The 27,813-nt window shown below is 35.1% G+C and overlaps 1 protein-coding gene across 1 annotated transcript in view; it reads left to right on the forward strand.

Moving 5' to 3' along the window:
• The window catches only part of LOC115232522 (receptor-type tyrosine-protein phosphatase H-like), a 135,979-nt gene that overhangs the window by 64,369 nt on the left and 43,797 nt on the right, over positions 1-27,813 (forward strand). Inside the window, exons 7-16 of the mRNA XM_036514901.1 lie at positions 4,847-5,113; positions 7,779-7,902; positions 8,187-8,305; positions 8,744-9,010; positions 9,982-10,105; positions 10,390-10,508; positions 10,925-11,191; positions 12,027-12,150; positions 20,791-20,909; positions 21,768-22,025. Coding sequence (XP_036370794.1) covers positions 4,847-5,113; positions 7,779-7,902; positions 8,187-8,305; positions 8,744-9,010; positions 9,982-10,105; positions 10,390-10,508; positions 10,925-11,191; positions 12,027-12,150; positions 20,791-20,909; positions 21,768-22,025 — 1,788 coding nt within the window. The remainder of the gene's footprint in view (positions 1-4,846; positions 5,114-7,778; positions 7,903-8,186; positions 8,306-8,743; positions 9,011-9,981; positions 10,106-10,389; positions 10,509-10,924; positions 11,192-12,026; positions 12,151-20,790; positions 20,910-21,767; positions 22,026-27,813) is intronic.

Here is a 27,813-nt window from a genome sequence, read left to right on the forward strand (position 1 = left end):
AGGTTACCGATAATGGTTCTTTTAACATACCGAACTACTTGGTAAAATTATTAATTGATTAATTAATTTTACCCTGATTTTAGAACAAATTAAATTCATACTGCAAGGTATCACTGTATATATGTTATATATGTTATATTATATATATATATATATATATATATAACATATATAACATATATACAGTGATACCTTGCAGTATGAATTTAATTCGTTCTAAAATCATGTTTGTTTTACAATTTACTCATTTTACAAATCAGTTTTCCCCATTGTAATTAACTAAAATATAATTAATCCATTCTAGCTCCTCAAACTACCCCAAAATTATTTTTCATGGGTTTTAAAATGGAAAAGGTCTAGTTACAAATAAAATGACAATTATGAAAATGCAAAAGAAATATGTAAACTGGTTATATTAACTGAATTACTTTAAAGATAGGATGATATGTGCATGAGGAAGAAGATAAAGTGAGGAGGAGATTCTCCTTCCATTAAGACATCTGGTGTTTTCTCTCTCACTTCCCTTAATTTAGGATTTTTGGACACACTTTGTTCATTTTTTACACTTGCGGGTCATTTCATTAGAAACATTCAAGAGAGGTCGGCTTTTTCTTGTCATTTCAAAATGTCACAAGAATGTGCCAGAGCAGTGTCATTAAATAAAGCTGCTTTACAACCTATAGCTACTCTTTCAGGATGATATTTTTCTACAAATTCAGAAACATACTGCCATTTTGTTGACACTGCCTTTATGTCACTCATAGAGATGTTATTCTCTGCTACACTGCCAGGCCATTTTGGTGATTTTCAGGCAGTTTACAATGTTGTAGTGTTCCTTTCAAAACTCACAATGGGTTAGATTTGTATTTTTGGTGACTTGAGAGTGCCGATGAAACAGGTATTTGGCGTACAATTTCTTAAAATTAGGAATCACCTGTTGGTCCATGGGCTGCAAGATAGGGGTGGTGTTGCATGAAAGGTACATAACTTTTTATAAATTTAAATTCATCCAGGATATCATATTTGAGGTTAGGAGGGTGAGCAGGAGCATAGTTGAGGATGAGGAGGGTCTTGAGAGGAAGATTGTTCTCCAGAAGATACTTTTTCACTGTTAGTTTGAAAACAAGGTTGACCCATTCAAAGAAGAATTGCCTGATGACCCAGGTTTTAATATTTACTCTCCACATGACCTACAGCTTCTCCTTCAGGATTTTGTGTGACTTGAATGCTTGTGGGTTTTCAGAATGGTATACAAAATATTTTAACTGTGTAATGCTGATCTTGATAGTATGATTAACTAATAACTGGAGGTTGTCTCAGGTTTTTGTGACCTTGTCTATTAGGGATTGTATTTTTTTCATTTTTTTTATTAATGTGTCTATAATTACTTTGTTGAATGTATTGTACTGTAGTTTCTGTGTTGGTGATTGTGGTATTGTTGAATACTGAAAAGCCTTGACACTGTTTCATAGTGAAACTCATTGGTATTTTTTAAATGTTTTAACTTGCACATCAATGAAATAAATAGGTTATTTATGTGTGTAGAGCAGAATGTAAGAGGGAGAGGTTTTTGTTGCCTTGGTGATGTGTAATATGTGTTAGTGTGGATTGTTTAAGATATAAAGGGCGTCTAGTTATGAATTTAAGTAATAAATTATGTTACCTAGCTCCTGTGGAGGGCTAATTGGGCCTTCAGCCCCAAACTGAAGGGATTGATAATAATGAAACACTTATTAATATTCTACCATCTCAGATTTATATCACAGAGTAATCACATTTGGAGAATTTTGTATCACTGTGATGTTTGGAGATCACTGTAAAGCTGCAGGATGAACATTCTTGGTTTTACCATTTGGTGTTAGTACGAAGAGATTGTTACCAATTCTAACTCTGGGAAAACTAACATAGAGCTGACCATGGGAAAAGCACTGCTGCATGAGGTGAAGTCCAACAATTTAGAGCAATTGTCCTTAACTCTTGTTAATTATATTATTGTAGGTGACAGAAAACTTACAAAGTTTTGATATTAAATTCAAAATGTTTTGGTCAGTTTTCTAACACAGAATGTCGCAATTGTTGTTATAGCTAAGGGAGGTAATTCTTGTAAACCATTTGAAACCTCTTATAGTTACATTACCTGCTAGAAATAGCAGCCAGAATGCTCTTACATCAAATCCCAATACTGGATGTTCAAGAACAAGATAAAGGTCAGATTTTCAATCTCAGAATTATCCTGATTTCAAAAAAGTATAACATGTCTATGTGGAGTAAATGTAGACTGTGATACAAAGGTCCCGAACAGACAGAATTTCACTTTTATTTATATAGAAGTTTATGCTTATGAGAGTAAGGTGTTTACTTTTCAATGTATTCCTTGAGAAACTGTGACACTTGCAAAGGAGTTAAGAAAGGTACTTTTTGTTTTTTATTGATATAGTTATTTTTCCTGTAAAACCATCTTTTATTCTGGAGTATTTGTAGATGTTGTTTGGTGGTGCTTACATGAGTATTTTGTAGACTTTGTATACATCCTTTATAGATGTTTAAGAGCTTGATTCATGCTGCTTCATGGCTACTGCCATTCTTTGATGGCAACCATACTGTTAGGAAGAATGTTTCTGTGTGTTGAGTGCACATTGTTCAACATTGCTTATATAACTAGTTTTTAAATGGAAATATTGTACAGCATGCAGTCTCCTATACAGAACCCTTCAGACCAAGCTTGTATCAGAATTTGAAATCTTTTGATTTTGAGAATAGTAGAAAAATATATTTATAGGATATATCTTCAAGGTTACCTGGAATAACCTAGCCTCAACCCTTGCCCATCTATAAAAACAAAATTCTGATTTCTATATGTCTCTATTATAGGTTGAAATTAAGTTTTGAGCCCATAGAGATACCAATACAGTGTATTGATAAGTCTAGTTTAATAGGGCTTGTTGATGTTTTTACTAATTTAGTATAATTATGAGGAAAATATCACTGATTAGCTTAGGATGATATAAAAATACAAATAATAATAAAACAGTTACATACCAACTGCCTAGTGAATATATTGCAAGATATTGTTCATTTGCATTATGAATATTCACACCTAATTGAATAAATAATGACTTTAAATGATGTTATTGTTATCTGTATTGTAATAAACTGGCAAATGAAGTGGAATAAAGCTAGAAGTTTTTATTTCAAAGTAAAACATTCAGGTCTGATGTGCAGACAGCTTACATGATTTTTCAGTTTGCAGCATTTTGAATAAAAGATTGTTTATCTGTATGTATAGAAGTGCTGGCTGCCATTTTTTGCAAGTTGAATAACTGAATAGAGTTATCTTGTGGTCAATCAAATATCATAAGAATATATTACTTCCAATTAGTGGTATCATCATCTACTTCAAAGTCAAAAGAGATGTTTTCAATAGAAGCATCTACTGCATTATCACACTGATAGACCAAGTTCAACAGAAAGAGCTACAACTAATTATGAAGATAAGCTTGTATGAAAAGTAGTTTGAGTTTGTATCAGGATGGAACTCTATTGATGCTGTCTTCCTGATGTGGAGTTTTCATTTTAGGAAAACCAGTTATTCAAGAGCAAGCCATTCTCTCTAGCATTTGTTGATGTGGAGATCACCTTTGATAGGATATCCTGCTCTGTAATCAGGTGGTTGGTAAAAAGATAAGGAGTAAAAGAATGGTTTTTGAAAGTGGTGTAAAATTATACAGAGATCTTGTGACAGTTAGCAATGAGTTCAGTGAGTAAGTTACCACACAGCTTGATATTATCGAGACTCAGTTCTCTATCCTCTCCTATTTAGTATATATAGGTCACCAGGCCATATGAAAGAAGTTTCAGACTAACTGTCCATCAAAAAATATCTATATGCCCAAAAATTTTGATCTCACAGCTACATCTGTTGAAGAGATAAGTTTCAAATATGGTAGCAAATCAAGTGGCCAAAAATCGTAGCAAAGAGAAAAGTTTTAGTTAGAAAGTAAAAAACATAAAACAGTATTGCTATTGGAAGGCAACCATGCTGAATATGCAGAAAAATAAATAAGATTTCTGTACTGTGTACATACATAATGCAAACCATATATGTGCAAGAGATACAGTAGTATCATAGGCAAGGTCAAAGAGAAAACATAGTGTGCAAGAGAGAAGCTGCAAAAGTAAAGATGTGATGTGTATGAGAGATGACAGTTGTGTAAAGCAGTGTCGAGTGATTCAAGTGGAAAGAACTATGCTGAGGTTATACAAGCTAATCTCAGAAGTTCAACTTAAGAAAGATGACAAAGGACTGCAGTAAATGTGGAGATATTGTGCAAGAGACTTGTCCAACAGATGCAAATATGGAAGAACAGACATAAAATGATGATGATGATGATGATGATGGTAGTTTACCTGTAACTGCACCAGCAATGATAATGATCATGAAATGTAATCAAAGAGGTATATGTGTAATGCTTGCACATATGCCTCTTGTAAAGTCTTGAAGAGAACTTTATGAAATCTGTATAAATAAATGCAATACATTTTAAAATTTAAATTACAGATATCTTACATTAATTTATTTCAGCTAGTGTAACACGATGCCACTGTTCTCAAGATTATTTTGTATAATAAGATAAATGTTGAAAATTTATAGTAAAAACTAAACAGAATATCTTTTGAACCTCAAAATTAAATTTCTTGTATGTAATCATTATTATTGAAAATGTTACACTGTTCAAATCATTCTTGTTGTCTAATTGTACAATAATGTAAAAATTAAAACTGCAGGTTTCTCCAATGACACAGTGAAGACATAATATTGAACAATATTTTATTTGATTTCTTTCAGCTCCATTGCCACCAACTAATGTGCTTAAACACAGTATTACAACAAATAGTGCTAACATCACATGGAGTTTTAACAAGACATTATCACAAGGAAGTGAATGGTTAATTAAATATAAAACAGATTCTCACCCGTACAAAAACAAAATAAGCGATAAGCAAAGCATTGAATTAACATCATTAGTTGATGGTGAGAAATATGAGGTAAAAATATGGACCCGTTCTAATATGGTATACAGTGAATCACCTGCCACTGGTAGTTTCGTAACTTGTAAGTATTTGAAATGAATCTTCCTTAGACATTTACAAACTATACAGAACATCAATTGTTTTTATTATGTAATGACTTTAACTTGGAATATTTTAACTTGATCAGAAATATTGGTATTTCTTTTAGTTATGACCCATAAACTGTGTTGCTGGTCTACTAATATACTAATTCTTTCTGTTTTTGCTCCTTGTAACAATATCTTTAACCAGTTCTGGTATTGTAAAATTTCATAAAATATCTGAAGAACAGCCATGGTCAAACTGTAGGCCTGTGGGGCTTTCTGAATGGTTCCCCAAGAAAAAATTACTATGAATTTTATTAGTAGAGTGGTTTGCTTCATGCTGAATCATGTCTCATGCAGTTCAGTTTTTTGAAAAATGTTGCCTATGACTGGTTTAAAACTAGAAAATAAGCTATTCATTGTTCGTCCCTTATTAATTATCATGGTATCTGTCAATAATTGTTTCTCTTTCAGTAGTTAAATTGCAGCTATATTAGAGCTGGAAGATTTCATTTCTGATGTGAAAAATTCAGTATTGTGTTATATATAAACTGTTTAAATAGAGAAGCAGTTGGACTCCTCCACCTTGTTATCATCTTCCTCCTCTCCCTCCATCTTCTTCATTGTCTTCTTCTTCATTGTTGTGCCACCACCACTACCACCATCACTCTTGGATCTAACAGTTACAGGTCCAAGGGTAGTGCCTTTCCACTTTACTAGATGTTCTGGGTGCTTATCTTGCATTTCAGTTTGGGGTTTTAAATTTTTATCAGGCTGAGTAAAAAGTAAGCAACACTTTGAAACATGAAATTCATCACAATATATTTCAACAATACAGAAATTTCATTCAACGAAGTAAGTACCACTACAGCGAACATTAGTGAAATGTGTGGTCAAGCATTGTCATGAAGAATGATTGGCCCTCTTCTGTTGACCAGTCTGGGATAGAGTAGTAGCAGTTTTTCATTCATTTTGGCAATTTAATGGCAATATGTTGCTGTTGTAATGGTTTTTCTGGGTTTTAAGAAGTTATAGTGGATGACTCCAGCAAGACACCACTAAACAGTCATCATACCCTCTTTTTGAAGAGCTCAGGTTTAGGGAAGGTTTTCTGTGCTTCTTTTTGGTCCAACCACTTCGAAGGACATTTTTTATTATTGTACAGAATCCATTTTTCATTGCAAGTTACAATACAGTGGAGAAATGGATCGGTCTGGTTATGTAGAAGCAATGAACAAATTTCATATCTGTGCATTTTCTAATTTTCATTCAAATTGTGTGGTGCTCTTTTGTCAAGCTTTTTTGATTCTCCATTTACATGCAAATGGTGGCAGGCAATTTTCTGGCTAACTTGAAGTTCTTTTGCCAGTTCTCAAATGGTTTTACATGGATCTTTCTCAATGACTGTCTTTAATTGACTGTCATCGATGATGGATAGGCATCCGCTACGCTCACGATCTTCAAGGCTCAGGTCTCCACTGTAAAATCCTTTAAACCATTTTCAAGCTGACCACTCAATGGTCATTTCCTCACCAAATGTTTCGTTGATATTGCAAGCAGTTTCAGCTGCTTTACGTCCTTTTTTGAAGTTGAGTAACAAAATTGCTCAAATGTCACGCTTTGACAGTTTCATTTCGGATGATGGAAACAACAGAGAAAAAAATATCAATGGTAATTTATTGATGCATTTGGGCAAGTCTATGTCTGTATTATCAAACTATTGTAAAAAAATGTTTAATAAAAATTCAAAACACAGCAAAAATTCGGTACAAATTCTTCATGGTTCAAAACGTTGCTTACTTTTAACTCAACCTGAATAAAAATGTGTCTTCCCAAACACCAACCACTTTACTAGATGTTCTGGGTGCCTATCTTGCATTTCAGTTTTGGGTTTTAGATTTTTACTTGGAAGCATGCAGTTCTATGTCAAGCTATAATCTGAACTACTGCAAAGTGATTGAAAGTATAATTTCTGTTTCATTAAATTGACTTTTTAATGTTATAAAACATTATTACAGATTATATGATTTAACATTACTTTATTAACATTTTCTACACGTAATAAATGCATATACAACTCTTTATTTATTTCTAGTACCTAAAGCTCTTTCTGAAGCTACAATTGTTAATTATCATGGTATCTGTCAATAATTGTTTCTCTTTCAGTAGTTAAATTGCAGCTATATTAGAGCTGGAAGATTTCCTTTTTGATGCGATAAATTCAGTATTGTGTTATATATAATCTGTTTAAATAGAGAAGCAGTTGGACTCTTGCACCTTGTTGTCATCCTCCTCGTATTCCTCCACCTTTTGTCTTCTTCTTCACTGCCTTCATAAACACACACCCTCACAACCACTACCACCACCACTCCTGGATCGAACAGGTCCAAAGGCTGCCTTTCCAAACACCAACCACTTTACTAGATGTTCTGGGTGCCTATCTTGCATTTCAGTTTTGGGTTTTAGATTTTTACTTGGAAGCATGCAGTTCTATGTCCAGCTATAATCTGAACTACTGCAAAGTGATTGAAAGTATAATTTCTGTTTCATTAAATTGACTTTTTAATGTTATAAAACATTATTACAGATTATATGATTTAACATTACTTTATTAACATTTTCTACACGTAATAAATGCATATACAACTCTTTATTTATTTCTAGTACCTGAAGCTCTTTCTGAAGCTACAATTATATCTACAGGAAAAAATATTACAGTTACGTGGAGTCAACGTAAACATTTTACATATACAATTTGTCTAACCAATATAAGCCGTTGTTCTGAAAAGTAAGTTTATTACAATATTGATTAATTTTTTTTTTTTTGATAATGCAATTGATTTACCAAACAGTAATAGATAACTTGTGTAAATTGTATTTTTCTTATTATCCAGAAGAGGACGTATTTGTGTGTTAGATTTAGTTGTGTTTCAGTACATATTTTAAGAAAATATTTTAGATTTGGACATTGTCTCTTAATATTAACCAGTATAGGTGAGGTACTTATAATATTTCAACTTGAGTGTGTGTTGTGTTCAATACATGTAAACTATTAATCTTCTATTTTTGTAGTCAAATTGCAAATACATCCACATTCAATAACCTGACACCTGGAATGAATTATACTGTATCTATTGTTGTTCATGCTTATGGGAAGAACAGCAGTGCATATAGAGACTCTGTAGTAGTCCGTAAGTTTTTTACACATGTTAATAGATTAATAAATATTAATAGATTTGATTTGTTTGTATATTGATATACCCTTGTTTGAATAATGATATGCCTGTCTTGTTTTCTCATTTTAGATAATTTTTTTTAATACAAATAGCTTATATAAATCTATTTCAGCTAGTGTAACACAATGCCACTAGTACCATTGTTCTCAGGATTATTTTGTATAATAATAAGATAAATGTTGGAAATTTATGATAAAAGCTAAACAGAAAATATCTTTTGTACCTCAAAATTAAATTTCTTGTATGTAATCATTATTATTGAAAATGATGTTACACTGTTCAAATCATTCTTGTTGTCTAATTGTACAATAATGTAAAAATTAAAATGGCAGGTTTCTCCAATGACACAGTGAAGACATAATATTGAACAATATTTTATTTGATTTCTTTCAGCTCCATTGCCACCAACTAATGTGCTTGAACACAGTACTACAACAGATAGTGCTAACATCACATGGAGTTTTAACAAGACATTATCACAAGGAAGTGAATGGTTAATTCAATATAAAAATGATTCTCACTCGTACAAAAACGAAACAAGCGATAAGCAAAGGATTGAATTAACATCATTAGATGATGGTGAGAAATATGAGGTAAAAATATGGACCCGTTCTTATATGGTATACAGTGAATCACCTGCCACTGGTAGTTTCGTAACTTGTAAGTATTTGAAATGAATCTTCCTTAGACATTTACAAACTATACAGAACATCAATTGTTTTTAATGTGTAATGACTTTAACTTGGAATATTTTAACTTGATCAGAAATATTGGAATTTCTTTTAGTTATGACCCATAAACTGTGTTGCTGGTCTACAAATATACTAATTCTTTCTGTTTTTGCTCCTTGTAACGATATCTTTAACCAGTTCTGGTATTGTAAAATTTCATAAAATATCTGAAGAACAGCCATGGTCAAACTATGACCCTGTGGGGCTTTCTGAATGGTTCCCCAAGAAAAAATTACCATGAATTTTATTAGTAGAGTGGCTTGCTTCATGCTGAATCATGTCTCATGCAGTTCAGTTTTTTGAAAAATGTTGCCTATGACTGGTTTAAAACTAGAAAATAAGCCATTCATTGTTCATCCCTTGTTAATTATCATGGTATCTGTCAATAATTGTTTCTCTTTCAGTAGTTAAATTGCAGCTATATTAGAGCTGGAAGATTTCCTTTTTGATGCGATAAATTCAGTATTGTTATATATAATCTGTTTAAATAGAGAAGCAGTTGGACTCTTGCACCTTGTTGTCATCCTCCTCGTATTCCTTCACCTTTTGTCTTCTTCTTCACTGCCTTCATAAACACACACCCTCACAACCACTACCACCACCACTCCTGGATCGAACAGGTCCAAAGGCTGCCTTTCCAAACACCAACCACTTTACTAGATGTTCTGGGTGCCTATCTTGCATTTCAATTTTGGGTTTTAGATTTTTACTTGGAAGCATGCAGTTCTATGTCAAGCTATAATCTGAACTACTGCAAAGTGATTGAAAGTATAATTTCTGTTTCATTAAATTGACTTTTTAATGTTATAAAACATTATTACAGATTATATGATTTAACATTACTTTATTAACATTTTCTACACGTAATAAATGCATATACAACTCTTTATTTATTTCTAGTACCTGAAGCTCTTTCTGAAGCTACAATTATATCTACAGGAAAAAATATTACAGTTACGTGGAGTCAACGTAAACATTTTACATATACAATTTGTCTAACCAATATAAGCCGTTGTTCTGAAAAGTAAGTTTATTACAATATTGATTAATTTTTTTTTTTTTGATAATGCAATTGATTTACCAAACAGTAAGAGATAACTTGTGTAAATTGTATTTTTCTTATTATCCAGAAGAGGACGTATTTGTGTGTTAGATTTAGTTGTGTTTCAGTACATATTTTAAGAAAATATTTTAGATTTGGACATTGTCTCTTAATATTAACCAGTATAGGTGAGGTACTTATAATATTTCAACTTGAGTGTGTGTTGTGTTCAATACATGTAAACTATTAATCTTCTATTTTTGTAGTCAAACTGCAAATACATCCACATTCAATAACCTGACACCTGGAATGAATTATACTGTATCTATTGTTGTTCATGCTTATGGGAAGAACAGCAGTGCATATAGAGACTCTGTAGTAGTCTGTAAGTTTTTTTTACACATGTTAATATTAATAGATTTGATTTGTTTGTATATTGATATACCCTTGTTTGAATAGTTATATGCCTATCTTGTTTTCTCATTTTAGATAATTTTTTTAATACAAATATCTATTTCAGTTAGTGTAACACAATGCCTCTAGTACCATTGTTCTCAGGATTATTTTGTATAATAATAAGATAAATGTTAGAAATTTATGATAAAGGCTAAACAGAAAATATCTTTTGAACCTCAAAATTAAATTTCTTGTATGTAATCATTATTATTGAAAATGATGTTACACTGTTCAAATCATTCTTGTTGTCTAATTGTACAATAATGTAAAAATTAAAATGGCAGGTTTCTCCAATGACACAGTGAAGACATAATATTGAACAATATTTTATTTGATTTCTTTCAGCTCCATTGCCACCAACTAATGTGCTTAAACACAGTATTACAACAAATAGTGCTAACATCACATGGAGTTTTAACAAGACATTATCACAAGGAAGTAAATGGTTAATTCAATATAAAAGGGATTCTCACCCATACAAAAACAGAACAAGCAATAAGCAAAGCATTGAATTAACATCATTAGATGATGGTGAGAAATATGAGGTAAAAATATGGACCCGTTCTTATATGGTATACAGTGAATCACCTGCCACTGATAGTTTTGTAACTTGTAAGTATTTGAAATGAATCTTCCTTAGACATTTACAAACTATACAGAACATCAATTGTTTTTAATGTGTAATGACTTTAACTTGAAATATTTTAACTTGATCAGAAATATTGGAATTTCTTTTAGTTATGACCCATAAACTGTGTTGCTGGTCTACTAATATACTAATTCTTTCTGTTTTTGTTTCTTGTAACAATATCTTTAGCCCGTTCTGGTATTGTAAAATTTCATAAAATATTTGAACAACAGCCATAGTCAAACTGTAGGCCTGCGGGACTTTCTGAATGGTTCCCTAACAAAAAATTAGCTTGAATTTTTTTACTAGGTGACTCACTTGATGGTGAGTCATGTCTCATGCAGTTCAGAAAAATGTTGCTTATGCCTGGTTTAGAACTAGAAAACAAACTATTTCACTGTTCATCCCTTATTAATTATCACAGTATCTGTCAGTAATTGTTTCTCTTTCAGTTGTTAAATTGCAGCTATATTAGAGCTGGAAGATTTCCTTTTTGATGTGATAATCTCAGTAGTGTGTCACACATAAACTGTTTAAACAGAATATCTGTTAGACTTATCTATTGTATAATTGAATTAAGTTAATTGTGGACACTTCACTAAATATCTTGCATTTCAGTTTTGGATTTTACATTTTTACTGGGAAGCATGCAGTTTTATCTCAAGCTATAATGTGAACTACTGAAAGGATTATATTTGTCTCGTTAAGTTAACATTTTAATGCTATAAAACATCATATAATTTTACATTACTTTATTAAAATATCCCTGAGCATCCTTATATTATTAGAGTAATTATACAAACTTTTGTTTATTTCCAGATCCTAAAGCTGCTTCTAATTTTACTATAGATACTAAGGAAAGAAATATTATAGTTACCTGGGAAAGACGCAAACGCTTTTTGTACACAGTTTGTTTAACAAATATACACAACTGTTCTAAAAAGTAAGTTGATTTACATTAATTAATTTGATATTTTGAAATTACATTATATTTTATTCTTTGTTATTATGTTACCTATGCAAGGCCAAGATCCGCACCAGGTTCCAACTAAGCTGAAACAGACTATGGTACTTGGTGTGGCCCCTGCCTTGCCAGATCCTGTCAAGCCATGCAGTGTATGCCAGCATGGAAAATGTATTTAGTGTGTCAGGTGTGTATAAGAAGATGAAGGCTGTTTACCATAACAAATAATATTTATTTAGAATAGATGGTACAAACACAGTTTTTACATGATGTAAGAAATCAGATATCCATGTGTCTTGGATCTTTTTAAATGACAAATAAGAGCTAATTAGCTGCGAGACAAAATTGTGAAGGTAACAGAAACATGTGTAGTGTTGTATGTGAGGTTTATTCAGAAAATATATTCAGTTCATGGCTAGGACTTACTGTAACAAATTATAGCAGGTGCCAGCGAAGTTGGTAACATGACATTTAATTTCCTTGTAGGCTGTGGCAATAGAATTAGTTGCTGAACAAGTTGCCATGATAAAGCAGGAGAATGACAATGGTCTGAAATCTATTAAGCAGGTGTCATTGTAGCAATGGTGATAAGAAGTCGGCTTAGGCAGACGTTAGAACGACAGTAACTGCATGTGTCTGTGCCTTAGGCAGAAGAGAGATTTGTGCTTCTTGGTGTCCAAAATGGTAAGAGAGAGAGAGAGAGATGAAAAACCTTGGAATATATAGGAGTTGGCTGCCACATCACCTGTTGGCATTTTCAAGCGAAGGGATGTAATTCAACTATCTTTATGTTACACGTATGTTAAATATTGATGATGATGATGGTGCTATGCATTAGATGTATTCATTTTCCTTCTGGAAATTACTTTAATTGTTCAAAAGTATTTTAATACATGTTTATTTAGAAGGAAAATGTTTTAAAATCAAACTTTTCATTATTAATGTCTCCCTGGCTTCTTTATTCATCTGGAACTTTTGAAACCACATTTAATAGAAATTGTCTTTTACTCGATGATTTATGATCCCTATCCTTCTTGGATTAGTAGAGGTAGTTATTTAGAATTTTCCTTTTGCACAAATGTTTATCTGCATGTTTGTAATGAACTTGTAATAACAAATCATTCTCAAGACCTGCTTTATTTCAGCTGGCACTGTCATGAGGCAGGTCTTGGAAAGTAATCTTGTCCTTATATTTTACCTTGGTTTTTATCAGTTTGCCAGTTAAGTCATTATTGGAAGCACAAGGCTTCTAGGTACAGTTGTATTGTGTATTGATTAAACTAAACAAATAAAAGAAACTTTAGACCCATATACACATGACTAATGATATGACCGAAAGAAATGTATCTCAGTGGAGCATTCTGCATACTTACATAATAGGAAGAACTCCCATACCTAATACAAAGGAGAATCAAAAATTGTACATACTTGTTTTTTCAATGTATTTATACAAAGGCAGGGGATAAACAAATACATTGTCTTTCTATATAGTCACGTTCCTTTTCAATGCACTTGGTCCAGAGGTCCACAAGCTTGTGTATTCCCTCCAAGAAGAAGGCTTTTGGTTGGTTGTGCAACCATTTATGTACCACTTCCTTCAAATCTTCATATGTAGGAAATTGACAACCACATAAACCATCTTTGAGTGGTCCAAAAATATATTTGGAAGGGGCGAGATCTGGGCTGTAGGCAGGGTGTTTCAGCACCTCAAAACCCAATTGGTTAATGGTTTCAACAGTCTGAGCAGTATGTGTTGGTGTGTATTGTCATGCAATGACAAAACTTTCTTGAAGAATAAGTTTCAGTTTGTTGGCCAGCAAAGCACTGTATCTTGTACTGTTGATTGTACACCCCTTTTCCAGGTAGTCTGTCAATATAGGCACTTTTTGAGTCCCCAAAAAGGGTCAGCATTACCTTTCCCATGGAAGACTGAGTCTTGAATTTCTTTGTCGCTTGTGAGCCAGGATGTTTCAACTCCATACTCTGTTTTTTGTATCATGCCTCATAATGATGGACCCATGTTTCATCTCTAGTGACTATTCCTCATCCTCATTGTTGTAGTGATTGAGTAAACATTGGCAGACCTCAAGACGTTTACACTTGTGCTCTGTGGTAAGCTCTCTTGGCACCCATCTTACACAGACTTTATGGAAGCCAAGCTCATTATGAATAATTTGATAAGCAGAACCATGACTAATCTGCCGAAAATGAGCTACCTCATTGATGATAACTTGCCGGTTCACCATTACCGTCTCTCAAGTTTGCTGTATCTTTTCATCAGTGGTGGAGGTTAACAGGCATCCTGCTCCCTCTTCATGTGTTATGCTTGTCCAGCTACTTTTAAACATTTCGATCCACTCGTACACACTTCTACACAGTAGTGCACTGTCCTTGTATTGTACTTAAAGCCTCCGATGAATTTCAGCAACTGATACACCTTCCGACCAGAGAAATCAGATCACTGCTCTTCGTTCTTCTTTGGTGCATATTGCTAGTGGAGTGGCCATGTTTACACTGTGAAGCCAGAAAGAAAAATGGCACAATTAGGCTCAAACTTTGATCACTTGACCACAATAGTAACAACTATAAGCATGCATGCGCATAAGGCAGTGTGACAATAATAAAAATATGTTATGGCAAAAGTGCAGATAATTTTTGACTTCCCCTTGTATCAGGTCATCCCATAAGTTCTGCCCGATTTTACCTTTTTTAAAATTGAATGGAATTTGATAGTACTTTAGAATGACCTTTGAACGTTGGGCCTCACAGAGGCAATGACGAAAGACCGAGACCTCTAGAGATATGCTGTGACTGCGAAGACCCGACAAATAAAGTGAGTTCATGGCTGTATCCTACACCAGCTTCACACAACCAGCCCAAGCCCATTCAAACTACCTTGGATCGCAGGACAGCCTTCTGTACTTACCTTGGATCGTGGGGCGACCTGCTGTGCTTGAGGAGACCTATTGAGTCAAGTACAACAACATCAAAATAAAAATCAAATGGAAATTGCAGTTGTGATACCCGTGCCAGTGGCACATAAAAAGCACCATCTGAACATGGCCGATGCCCCCACTGCCTTGGCTGGTTTCCGTGCCAGTGGCATGTAAAAAGCACCAACTGATTGTGGCTGTTGCCAGCCTCCTCTGGCCCCTGTGCAGGTGGCATGTAAAAAGTACCCACTACACTCATGGAGTGGTTGGCACTAGGAAGGGCATCCAGCTGTAGAAACACTGCCAGATCAGACTGGAGCCTGGTGCAGCCTCCTGGCTCCCCAGACTCCGGTTGAACCGTCCAACTCATGCTAGCATGGAAAACGGACATTAAACGATGATGATTTGTGTACATTTAAACTAATTAAATAATATTTTACAGAATAATAGAATAAAAATTTTTTTGATTAAGACCCTTTCTAACATGGAAGTATCCAAAGAGCATTTGAAGCACATAATGCTTTATGAGTACAAAAAAAAGAAACTCTGCAACCAAAGCGACTCAAAACATACACTCAGTTTATAGGAAAGAATGCGTAAATGAAAGAACTTGCAGAAGATGGTTTGCAAATTTCAGAAGTGGAGATTTCGGTCTTGAAGATGAAGATCGAACCAAGACATTAAGTTGAGTTTGATGATCAGCTCATTGAGGCACTACTTGAAGAAAATCCTGCATTATCAGTTGAAAAATTGGCAATAAAGTTGTATTGGCATACAACTGTTCATTTTCATCTTCAACAACTTGTAAAGATTCCTAAACTTGGGATTTGTGGTCGCTTTCAGACAATTCATGAGGTACCCATTTTCCAAGTTGACATCTGCTCTTTACTCCATTCTCGCAAACTCATTTCATCCTTTTTGGATAGACTTGTGACTGGGAACGAAAAATGGATCTTCTATCAAAATGTTAAATCTCATGAACAGTGGCTTGGTAAAAGGGAAGAAGCTCAACCACAACCGAGAAGGAAACTTCATGGGATAAAGGTTCTTCTCTCTATTTGGTGGGATTGCAAAGGAGTAATTCACTTTGAATTGTTACCACTTAATGCAACAATCAATGCTCAAGTCTACGGTCAGCAATTAGAGCCTTTGAACCAAGCTTTGAAGAAAAAAAGACCCGCTTTAGTAAATCGAAAAGGTGTGATGTTTCATCAGGGCAATGTACGACTTCACATTGCAAAGATCACATCACAGAAGATCAAAGAGCTTGGTTGGGAAAAAAATTCCTCATCCACTTTATTTTCCTGACCTTGCTCCTTCAGACTACCATTTGTTTCATAGTTTACAGAATCATTTGGGAGACATAACTTTCGCAAGCCAGGGTATGTCGAAACTGACATTTCAGGGTTCTTCGCTTTGAAACCAAAAGAGTTTTACATTGGTTGGATTAAAAAGCTTGTAAATAGATGGAAGGAAGTCATAAATAATCAGGGGAAGTACATTAATGATTAAATTTCAATTAAATATAACATTTGATCACTTGTTTTCTTTATTCGAAATTTGGACAGAACTTATGCGATGGCCTGATATAATGATGTGAAAAACGTTGATCACTTAAGATTATCTAAGCAATTAGAATGTTCAAAATCTAAAAGCAGCTAATTAGGGTGTTACTCCAATGAGATAGGTTGATTGAAAATTTTGGACAATAAAGACAATGCAGATTACAGATCTTTAACATGTGTCATATATATCAATATACAATACTGGCATATAAATGAGTGTGTGTGAATGTATGTATTTGTATGTGCTACTTATGTGAGAGTCTGAGTCTGTATGTTGGGGATATCTGTTAATCCTCATTGCCTTGCAGCATGAGCTTATAGATGCCAAGCTCTAAAAATACAGAGAGTTCTAACAATTGGTTATTAGTCCTGCTATGTTGCTATTGGTTGGCAGCAGTGATGGTGAAACCAACTGTCTACATTGGTGGTGTTGGCAATCGTGGTACATACCTTGGTAGTAGTTGGTGATGTCATTGGCAGTACATGTCCTGGTAGTAGTCGGTGATAAGGTGGTGGCAAGCAAAAGCAGCAGTCATCATTGTTGTAACGGCATCAGTCATGGAAGCAGCAAATATGGTGCTGACAGACATCAGTACCATTTATCATTGTAGTGCTGATAATGTTGGTTGTGGTAGTGATGACACTGGAGATGGTTGGTAATTTATATAAATCCTACTTCGATTGATTATTAATCTTCAAGTTAAGCTGGTGGATCAACAAGAATTTCCTATATTTTTCTTTGTGGCCAGTATGGAAGTGTCTGTCTTGCTAGTGGTGTTACTGCATTTAAGTATGTGCTTGTAGAAGGCAGATGCATTTATGGTCAAGTGTTCCTTCAGTTGGACGAGGAGCAAATGGATTGATTTACTGATGTAGTAGTCACTGCTTTTAGAACACTTTACTTGGCAAACCATGTCCACAGACACTTTCCCATGTCACTGATAGGACAGGTCACTAATGTGCAGGGCAGTTGTTCTGTGTGAGATTGTTTTGTTGGCTGATGTCTATGCAGAGATGGTCCTGAGTGAATCAGTATGATACCAAGATCTTCCTTGCAGATAACTTTACAGATGGCTGTGGTGTCCTCTCATTAAAGTAAGGAATCCCTAGGAAGCAGGTGTTACAGGGATTCTTCTTGCCACATTTGTTTGACTTGTATCCTGAGTGCTGAGTGTTAACAACAAATGCTAGATACTCATTTATTCCAAGAATCTTGAGAAACTGAGTAACCTGATTGACCCAGCTGGTGCTGTCACTGCATCTGTTATGGATACGGGCAGTTTTGTCCCATATCACTGATAAGGAGGATTGACTTGTATTGATCAAAAAGGTGTCAGCTGACTGTTTTTTGGTTGAACGAGGTGTTGATTTTCTCACTGTCTGTAATGCTTAAGTGAAAGTCAAGTAGGGACAGGGATCCATCATTGTCAGGGTGATTGATAGTGAACACAGTGTGCTGTCCAGGTTATTAAAGGTTTCCAATTTTGCAGTGGCTCCTCATGGAAGTGGGGTGAGCATGAAGATGTAGTCCATCCTGGTGAAGAAGGTGCATGAGTGACAGGTACTCAGTACTCTGCACTTGAGCCAATGTAAGTAGGCTTGACAGGTTGGACCCCTTGGCAGACTTGAATACTGTTTGTATGTATTGCCAAGGAAATCAAAGTGTGTTTTGGCAACTATTTTGGGAGAACAGGTATCAAGGTGTAGAGTGAGACCATATCTGGGTTGAAAATACACCTGTTGCATCTCAGGGCGTCAGGTTTGAGTTGGTGTGATAATTGGATGAACCTGTCCAAGCTGTTGACGTGTTCCAAGAAAGATGAAAGTATGAATTTCAGGATTCATGAAAGAAGCCACAAGATTTTATAAAATGGCCCTTCTAAGCCACAGACTCTACATCTGATGTAGAGGTCAAGTTCCTGTTTATGGCGGTAAAATGTAGGCATCCTACTGTTGCATATAGTGAAGTTTCTCCTGTCTCTTGCTGGAAGTTTACACCAGTTACAGCTATTGTTACAGTTACAAGTATTGTTACAGTTACAAGTATTGTTACAGTTACAAGTATTGTTACAGTTACAAGTATTGTTACAGTTACAAGTATTGTTACAGTTACAAGAATTGGTCCAAGTATTGTTGATCAGATTGTCCAGTAAGGTCGCAGTAACTCATGACTTTCGTATGAATCTTATTGTTATAAACCCATATATGCCGATAAAAAAATGAAGTCTTAAAATTTCACTGTATTTATGTCTGTAATGCTTAAGTGAAGAAGGTGCATGAGTGACAGGTACTGGTGAAGAAGGTGCATGAGTGACAGGTACTTAAAATTTTACTGCATTATGGTAAGCTTTCACAATCTCGAAGAGAAGGACAGTATGCAGCTTTTAGCTACGGGTGTCAACTATCTAATGAACATTTTGTATGATCAGTCAGATGCTTCCTGGTGAGTTCATGTCCAAACAAGTAGGAGCAGGTTTGCATTGCAAAAACACAACCAGGGGTATATATGGGTTACAGCAAAAGGCTGTTGTATGTGTCTTGTGCAATAACAAAATTCTTTACAGTTCTTGGTCCAAGTATTGTTGATCAGATTGTCCAGTAAGGTTGCAGTAACTTCAGTGACTTTTGTATAAATCTTGTTGTTTTTAAAGTGAAAGGATGTTGTGTGTCTTGTGCAATAACACAAAATTCCTTGCTGTAACCAGAGTTTCCTTAAGGTGGCAATTATTGATCTAGAAAAGTTGAGTAGGAAGGAATTAGCATGTCTGTCCACAATGGTGAAAATGGACTGTTTTAGCCTGGAGAGTTTACTATCTAGGCATTGGCTGGTTGGAGGTGTGTGGAATGTTATGTCAGGATGATTGATGGGGAATTTGTGACAGATGGAATGGTTGATTCCCCAGATGTTGGGGTCAGTCAGGTTTTCAGGGCTGAATATCTATTTGAGTTTGTATGCCATCCAGTGGAAGATGGCCTCAATGTTAAGCTTCAACTTGGTGTTCAGCTTTTGTGTCTCAAATGGAAATTGTAGCTTTGATCCCTGTGCTGGTGGCACTTAAAAAGCACCATCCGAACATGGCCGATGCCAGTACCACCTTGACTGGCTTTCTGTGCTGGTGGCATGTAAAAAGCACCAACCAATCATGATCGTTGCCAGCCCCTTCTGGCCCCTGTGCCAGTGGAATGTAAAAAGCACCCACTACACTCACGGAGTGGTTGGTGTTAGGAAAGGCATCCAGCTATAGAAACACTGCTAGATCAGACTGGAACCTGGTACAGCCTCCTGGCTTCCCAGACCCCTGTCAAACTGTCCAGCCCATGCCAGCATGGAAAACGGATGTTAAATGATGATGATGATGAATTTAGGTCTGAAACTGAGGATCATGAGTTCATTGTGGGTCAGGGATTCTCTGAGGTTCGTAAACTTTCAACAAGTATATTTTCAGCCTAGTTGTGGTCATGCTATACACCTTATTGTCTCCTCTCCCTGCTGTCAACCTGATAACAAAATGCATTGTCTCATCAAACTTATGCTGTTTTGGACTCACCACCTCTGACATCCCCCAACTATTGTCAATCATAGCTGCCAATGCACACTTTGATTCCCTTGGTAATACTTACAAACAGTATGTAGACCCGCTTATGTGGTCCAGCCTCTGAGACCTGCTGGTTTTTGTTTAGCATAGAGCATTCAGTACCTCCCACTTATGCACCTTCTTCACTAGGTATGTGCCATGACCAATACCATTACTATTACAATGATGACTTCTGGTCTTGCCACAATGATGACTGTTGCAGAAGTTCATCATTATCTTCTGCCGGAACTGTGTGGAGCTCAGGTGTTTTGCTCATTAACACACATCACCCAGTTTGAGATTTGAATCCATGATCCCTCAACTGTGAATCTGCTGCTCTAACCACTAGGCCATGTGCCTCCACTTCAATGTCAGTAGATAGATAAAATTATATTTACGTCAACTTACCTCATTATATAAAGTCCCTAGATATAAATTTTTATTCCAACAAAATAAAGAAAAAGCAAAAAAAGATCCTTGTAAATATTTGAACTTGAGTTTGTATTGTCTTCAATATATGTCAATTACGAATCTTTTATTTTTAAGGAAAAACACAAGCACATATACATTTACGGATCAGGTTGCTGGAAAATCATATAATGTATCTATCATTGTACATGCTTATGACAAAAACAGCAGTGAATATGAGAAAACTAGAATACTCCGTAAGTCTTTGATATGAATTCTAATATTATTAATATTGCCAAATCTGATTTATTAGAATAGTGATAACTTGGATACTAATTATTTTTCATGGTTGAACTTTACATATTGTTTTATTTCAACATCTTAACCCCTTAGCATTCAGATTACTCTGTCTAATATAATACTTATTTATTTACATTGTTTTGAATTAATTATGTATTATCTTGTAGCTTTGATTTTTCAGTGATGTTATTGTTTAGTTTTAGAATGATGTTGTTGGATAGTTGTGAGAGGTTAGATCTAACTGGTTTGAATGTAAAACTGGTAGAATATTTGGGCTGGATATGGTTGGTTTAAATGCTAAAGGGTTAAATTAAGATAGTATGTTGTTAATATTATATTTTATAATAAGGCAGTGAGCTGGCAGAATTGTTAGCATGCCAGACAAAATGCTTAGAAGCATGTCATCTATTTTTATGTTCTGAGTTCAAATTCAGCCAAGGTCAACTTTGCTTTCCATCCTTTCAGGCTCATTTAAAATAAGTACCAGTTGAGTACTGGGGTCAATGTAACAGTTTATGCCCTCACCTGAAATTGCTGGCCTTGTGCCAAAATTTGAAACTAATATCATATTTTACATTGTTTGAGTTATTTGTATGATGAATAATTGTTATATATCCCACAAAAATTCAAAGGAAGCCTTAATTTGACATTTCAAGATGAAGACCATCTTACATAATACATTTCATGAAATGGTTGTTGATTTATATTGATTTATATGTTGATTTATGAAATGGTTGTTGATTTATATTTCTTCTGTGGCATTGTGAGAAGATAAAATTAAAAGATTTTTTTTATTATTTTAAAAATTATTTTAGCTCCATTACCACCAACTAATGTGACAAAAAATCTTACAAACAATAAATTGTTTATGGAATGGTATATTGATAGTAATATAACTGTTGCAAGTGAATGGCATATTGAATATAGTACTGAGAACGACACTAAATATCTTAATACAAGCATCAGAAACGCAACCTTGAACTTGGTTAGTGGTAAAGAATATGAAATTAAAATATGGAGCATATCTCTTGGTGTAATGAGTGAAACCTTTTTACTTACAAATCTTTATACTGGTAAGTATATTCTTTTACAGTTTTATTCTCTAACCAGTTCAGTCATTCTCCTGTAGACATGTTAAGGGCCCACCTTCATATATTTAGCAACTCATATCAACCCTAGTATTTCTTTTAATATGCTACTTATTTTATTGGTCCCTATTTCTCAGGCTTCTACATTACTGACATAAAAAGACACAATGTAAACAACAGTTTTTTTTTGTTTTTTTTTTAAACCTGTATAAACACCCACACACAAACATATCCAAGTTGGACGTACAAATTAGCCACATTTTTGTTTTTATCAGTTTGCTAGTGAAAGGTCATCATTGTAGAGCTTCCAGTGTTGTGTATTAACTAAACTAAACTAAAAAAACAAAAAAACAACAACTTTAGACCCATATACATATGACTAATGATATGACTGAGATAAAAATATCTCTGGAACATTCTGCAAACTGAGTACAAATACTTAGATATGTTATAGGAGGTACTCACATACATATTATAATGATCTGGAAAACTTTGTTCAACTAAGATTTTAGCTCCATTACCACCAATTAGAAGTTGAAATTTCTCTGTAAAATGTTTAACTAGCTAAGGTATTGTATTTGTGTGTGTGAGAGAAAGAGAGATGGGGGGAGACTTCTGCATTGTTTTATTCTACTAAATTTCACTTTAATTGTATTGACCGACTCAACATTATTGTGCAGTGCCACATAGGAACACAAAAAATTCATACCAAACTTAAGAAGCTATATAACATCATCATCACATCCAAAAAATTATCATAAGCACATAATTCAACTGAACAGCTTTCATATGACATGTCTTAGGCAAATATGCAAGGTTAAGTGAGATGACAGAGTAAAGAATAGCACTGTCCTGGAAATGTGTGGAATACCTTAATTGAATTAGCTTGAAAATTTGTGATGCAGTGTTGGCTGGCAACTTCTACGGTATAAGGAGAGATTCAAAAATAATTTGAAACACCTGAATATCAGTAAAGATATTTTAAGACTCTTGCAAGAAACCATGCAGACTGGAGGAAAGAGAGCTTTTTCCAGCTTCAAAATTTCAGAACTCAAAGGGTACTTCATCAAGATCAGTTATGAGAAAATAAAGCAACAGAACAACAATCTTCCTGTAAACCACCACTGTTCACATTGTGATTTCTCAGTTAGGTCACATACTGGTTTAATAAGTCATAGCCATATCTATATTGTTTTTGGTGGCCTAAGGACTCACATGAGTATTCACTAAGTGAAGTGGATGAATTGTAAATGTTGGTGAATAGTAGTAATAGTAGTGTGAGTGTATTGTTGATTGTCTATTTGTGTACCAGTATAATTGTTTGGTAGGACCAGCTTGTTTTTTCTTCTGATATTACCTGATTCCTGTTTGGATTATTATTATTTTTTGTTTGCCTTCTTGCTGAACACTCGTAGGTAATTTTTGCCAGGAGAGTCCATTATATTAGAAAGTACAATAAACACTGGTGTGTATTATTTGTGACTTCATATGTTTTACCAATGTAAATTTCCTAAGTGTTGTAGTTACTTAAACCCTATACTGAAAGCAGACTGGATGATGATAATCTGTGGGGTGCTTAACAGTAGCAGTGTTGTCCATCTGTTTGTAAATGCAAGACACTACATATATGTATACGTGTGTGTGTGTGTATATATATCATCATCGTTTAACATCCGCTTTCCATGCTAGCATGGGTTGGACGATTTGACTGAGGGCTGGTGAACCAGATGGCTGCATCAGGCTTCAATCTTGATCTGGCAGAGTTTCTACAGCTGGATGCCCTTCCTAACACCAACCACTCCAAGAGTGTAGTGGGTGCTTTTACGTGCCACCAGCACGGGGCCAGTCAGGCAGTACTGGCAATGACCTCACTCGAATCTTTTACACATGCCGCCAGCACAAGTGCCAGTAAGGTGATGCTGGTAACGATCACGCTTGAATGGTATCTTTTACGTGCCACTGGCACAGAGGCTAGATAGCTGCTCTGGCAACAATCATGCTCGGATGGTGCTCTTAATACCCTACTAGCACAGGGCTCGAGTGCCAGTAAGGCGACGCTGGTAATGATCACTCGAATGGTGCTTTTAAGTGCCACTGGCATGGAAGCCAGTTAGCCGCTCTGTCAATGCTCACACTCGTATGGTGCTCTTTGCACTCCTCTAGCACGGATGCTAGTCATCGAATCTGATTTTGATTTTGATTTCACTTACCTCAACAGGTCTTCGCAAGCAGAGTTTTAGTGTCCAAAGAAGGAAAATGTATGCATAAGTAGGCTGGTTATGCCCCTGGCATAGGCCACGAGATTATAGTCTCATTTGGCTTGCCGAGTCTTCTCACGCATGGCATATTTCCAAAAGTCTCGATCACTAGTCATTTCCTTGGTGAGGCCTAAAGTTTGAAGGTCGTGCTTCACCACTGTCTGATGAATGGAAATGTGTATATACACACACACACACACACACACACAAGTAAGCACAAAACAAGGTGGAAAAAATAGTACTCAAATACCGAAGGTAGAGTAATATGCTTTTTTATTAAAGCTAAAAAAAAATCACAAAAACTATAACTCAGAGTTTCACATTTCCATTCATCAGACAGTTGTGGTCAAGACTATATAAATATATATATATATATATATATATATTCTACATTGTAGTTTTAATTTAGGATCACATCTCAAAAAGTCAATTCTCCAAATTTGGTCAGTATCTGCATTCTTTTTAAACTTTTCTTTTGTACACATTCTGTGTTACTAGGTCTCTATTAACTTAGTGATTTTTGTATACATTTCTGGTCTTGTTGCATATCCCAATATATTTCATTTTGACTGTTGTTAGATTAATCCTTTTGTAGTATACAATGTGCAGTCAATTAGAAGTTACAATATTTCAGTACGTCTACAAAGAACCGAACAATTCTAGAAATAGTATTTTAAGTTATAAGAATGGTTCTAAGATGCTGATACTTGGTCCACTTAGATTTCATGGCTTTTTCTTTTGCTCTTTATTTTAATTTAAGGATTCCAAATCAAACACATATATTACATCATTAGTTATAAAATTAGATTATGCAGTCACTGAAAACATTGGTAGATACAAGTTCCCTAGTCTATTCAGGTAATGCAGTCATTTGTGAACAAGTTATTAAGCTTAATTTACACACACATACACACACCATCATCATCAGTATCATCATCATTTAACATTTGTTTCCCATGCTGGCATGGATTTGATATTTTAACTGGAACTGGAAAGCTGGAGAGCTGCACTAGGCTCCAGTCTGTTTTGGCCTGGTTTCTATGGCTGGATGCCCTTCCTAATGCCAACCACTTCACAGAGTGTATCAGTTGCTTTTAATGTGTCACTGGCAGGAGTGCTTTCAACGTGTCATTGGCATGGGTACCTTATGTGTCACCAGCATGAGTGCCTTCTACATGTCTCCAGATTGGGTGCCTTTTATGTGTCACTGGTACAGGTGCCTTTTACATGTCATCATTTTCATCATCAACATCATTTAATGTTCACTCTTATGCTAGCATGAGTTGGGCAGTTTGACAGGAGCTGGCAAGTTGGAAGACAGTGCTAAGCTCAAATGTATGCTTTGGCATGGCTTATACAGCTGGATGTCCTTCCTAATGCCAACCACTTTACAGAATGTACTGGGTGCTTTTTATGTGGCACCAGCACAAGTGGAGTTACCAAGTACCTTGAAAGACTAGACTCCTCAGCAGAGGGGAAAATACTTTGTGGGGAGATGGCTTTATGTCAGGTGATGAGAGGTTAGAGTAAGATAGAGGGACAGAAAAAAGTGTCTTGCAGTAGAGAGAGAGAGAGAGAGAGTAAATGGTGTTGAAGATGCACTGGAGCATACGCTTAAGTTACAGAGAGCTATACAGAGGTGGTACAGAGGACTGGATAAGGTAGGTGGGTAGGTAAGTTGCTGAGAATGTGGAAGGAGAGAGTGAAGGGAGAATAATGTGAAATGAGGGGTTGTTAGGATGAGATTTCAGAGGCAGATTGGGTGTAGGAGCATAGACATTATCAACATGCCTATAGAGCCTTATTTTTACTTAGATGGATGGGTCTTCCCAGACACAGCAAGTCACCAATCATCTCGGTCCTTTGTCATCTCCTGTGTGAAGCTCAACATCTGAAGGCCATTTTTCACTACTTCATCCCATGCCTTCTTGGATCTTCATCTTCCACATATTCCATCCAAGTGTATTATTCTCACCAGTCTAGGAAGGCCTTTGAAAGCCATGGGCTCTGCTCCTTAACATAAAAACATACATGTGCATGCGTGCACACACACACACACACACACACACTCTCTCTCTCTCTCTCTAGCCTTTCACTTCCAACTCATAATACTGCTTCCACATCTATGATGGTGACATTACTACAAATACTGACATTGTAAATCACATTACAAAAGAAAAAGAGAAAAGGCATGCTGGTTGATAGGCTTTAAGTCACTCACCAACACAACCCAAGCCTAAGGTGTGAGGGTAAGATTATCAGCACAGTGAAAGTCAGAGTGATTCACACTACTGATTTATTAATCTTTCTTCTTTGATAGTTAGGCCTTCGTCTTGGATGGAGTCAATACACTGCCTGAGGATGTAGTCCACTATAATTGCCAAGAAAAAAACCAGTAAGGACATATTCCTGTAGGATTACTTCTATTATTGAAAATAGTTAGACTGTCTGTAAAGTTTGATGGATTTTTATACATGGTGGTCATGGCTTTGACATTCTCATCTGGACTACCATAATTCAACAGGATATGTAGCATGTCCTTTCTGTTGACACAAACAAATGCTTGGAAAAATAATATTAATGCCTTTTATATGGAGATTTTGAAATCCCCTACAATTCTTCTAAGGTCAAGCATTTGAGGTAGAGTTGATCTGTGTTTGCAGGAGTTGTTTTGATTCTACTTTAGAATGGGATATGTAAGATGAAATTCTATTTAGGCACTTACAGCTATAGATTTTTGAAGATAGAAGTAAAAATGGAATTCCTCTGTTGCTCTGAGGCAGGTGAAAGTTACTATTCTTTGAAATTGGAATAATTACAGGGTAGGCTTTAGTGGCCATGCTTAATAAAACAGTCACATCAGATGTTATATTTTGGAGACTTCCATACTGTAATAGAGAATTAAGACTGAAACACGTTAACTTAAAACTGAAGATCTACCAAAGCTGACAGAAAGATACATCTCTGTTGCAACCACTTGGAGAAGAAGGAAAAGGAGGACTGCATTAATCACTGAACTCACAACCAACTTTAATTTAACTAACAACACTTTTCTACATAATTTGCAAGTTATTTTTGATCATTTTATATCATGCATTTTGTGATTGTGATCAGTACATAGAATATATACATACAATGATCTTCTGCATGATTTTTCCTTCTAAATTTCATTCACAGAGCATTGATCAACATGAGGCTATGATAGACATTTACTTAGGGTTCTACAGCTAGCTATTACATCTAATTTTCTTAGAGACTCACAACTGCCTGCAGAGTGTAAAAACCTATAAAACGCCTTCTCTGTGTTAATCACTGTAAAGTAAATTGTCTGTTGTAATTAAGGAATTTTCTTTCCTTATAAAGAGAAAAAATCAAATATTAGGAATAAAGCTGAAGTTGAAACTTGTGTGAATTGATGAAATATTTTCCTTCAGTATGTAACATCAAAGTTTGGTGATATAATCAATAGACTAGTACAACAGGCCAAATGGGTTATTATGTTTAGTTTCCTCCTT

This window comes from Octopus sinensis, linkage group LG2 (genome assembly GCF_006345805.1).
Source record: "Octopus sinensis linkage group LG2, ASM634580v1, whole genome shotgun sequence".
NCBI classification, from domain to species: domain Eukaryota; kingdom Metazoa; phylum Mollusca; class Cephalopoda; order Octopoda; family Octopodidae; genus Octopus; species Octopus sinensis.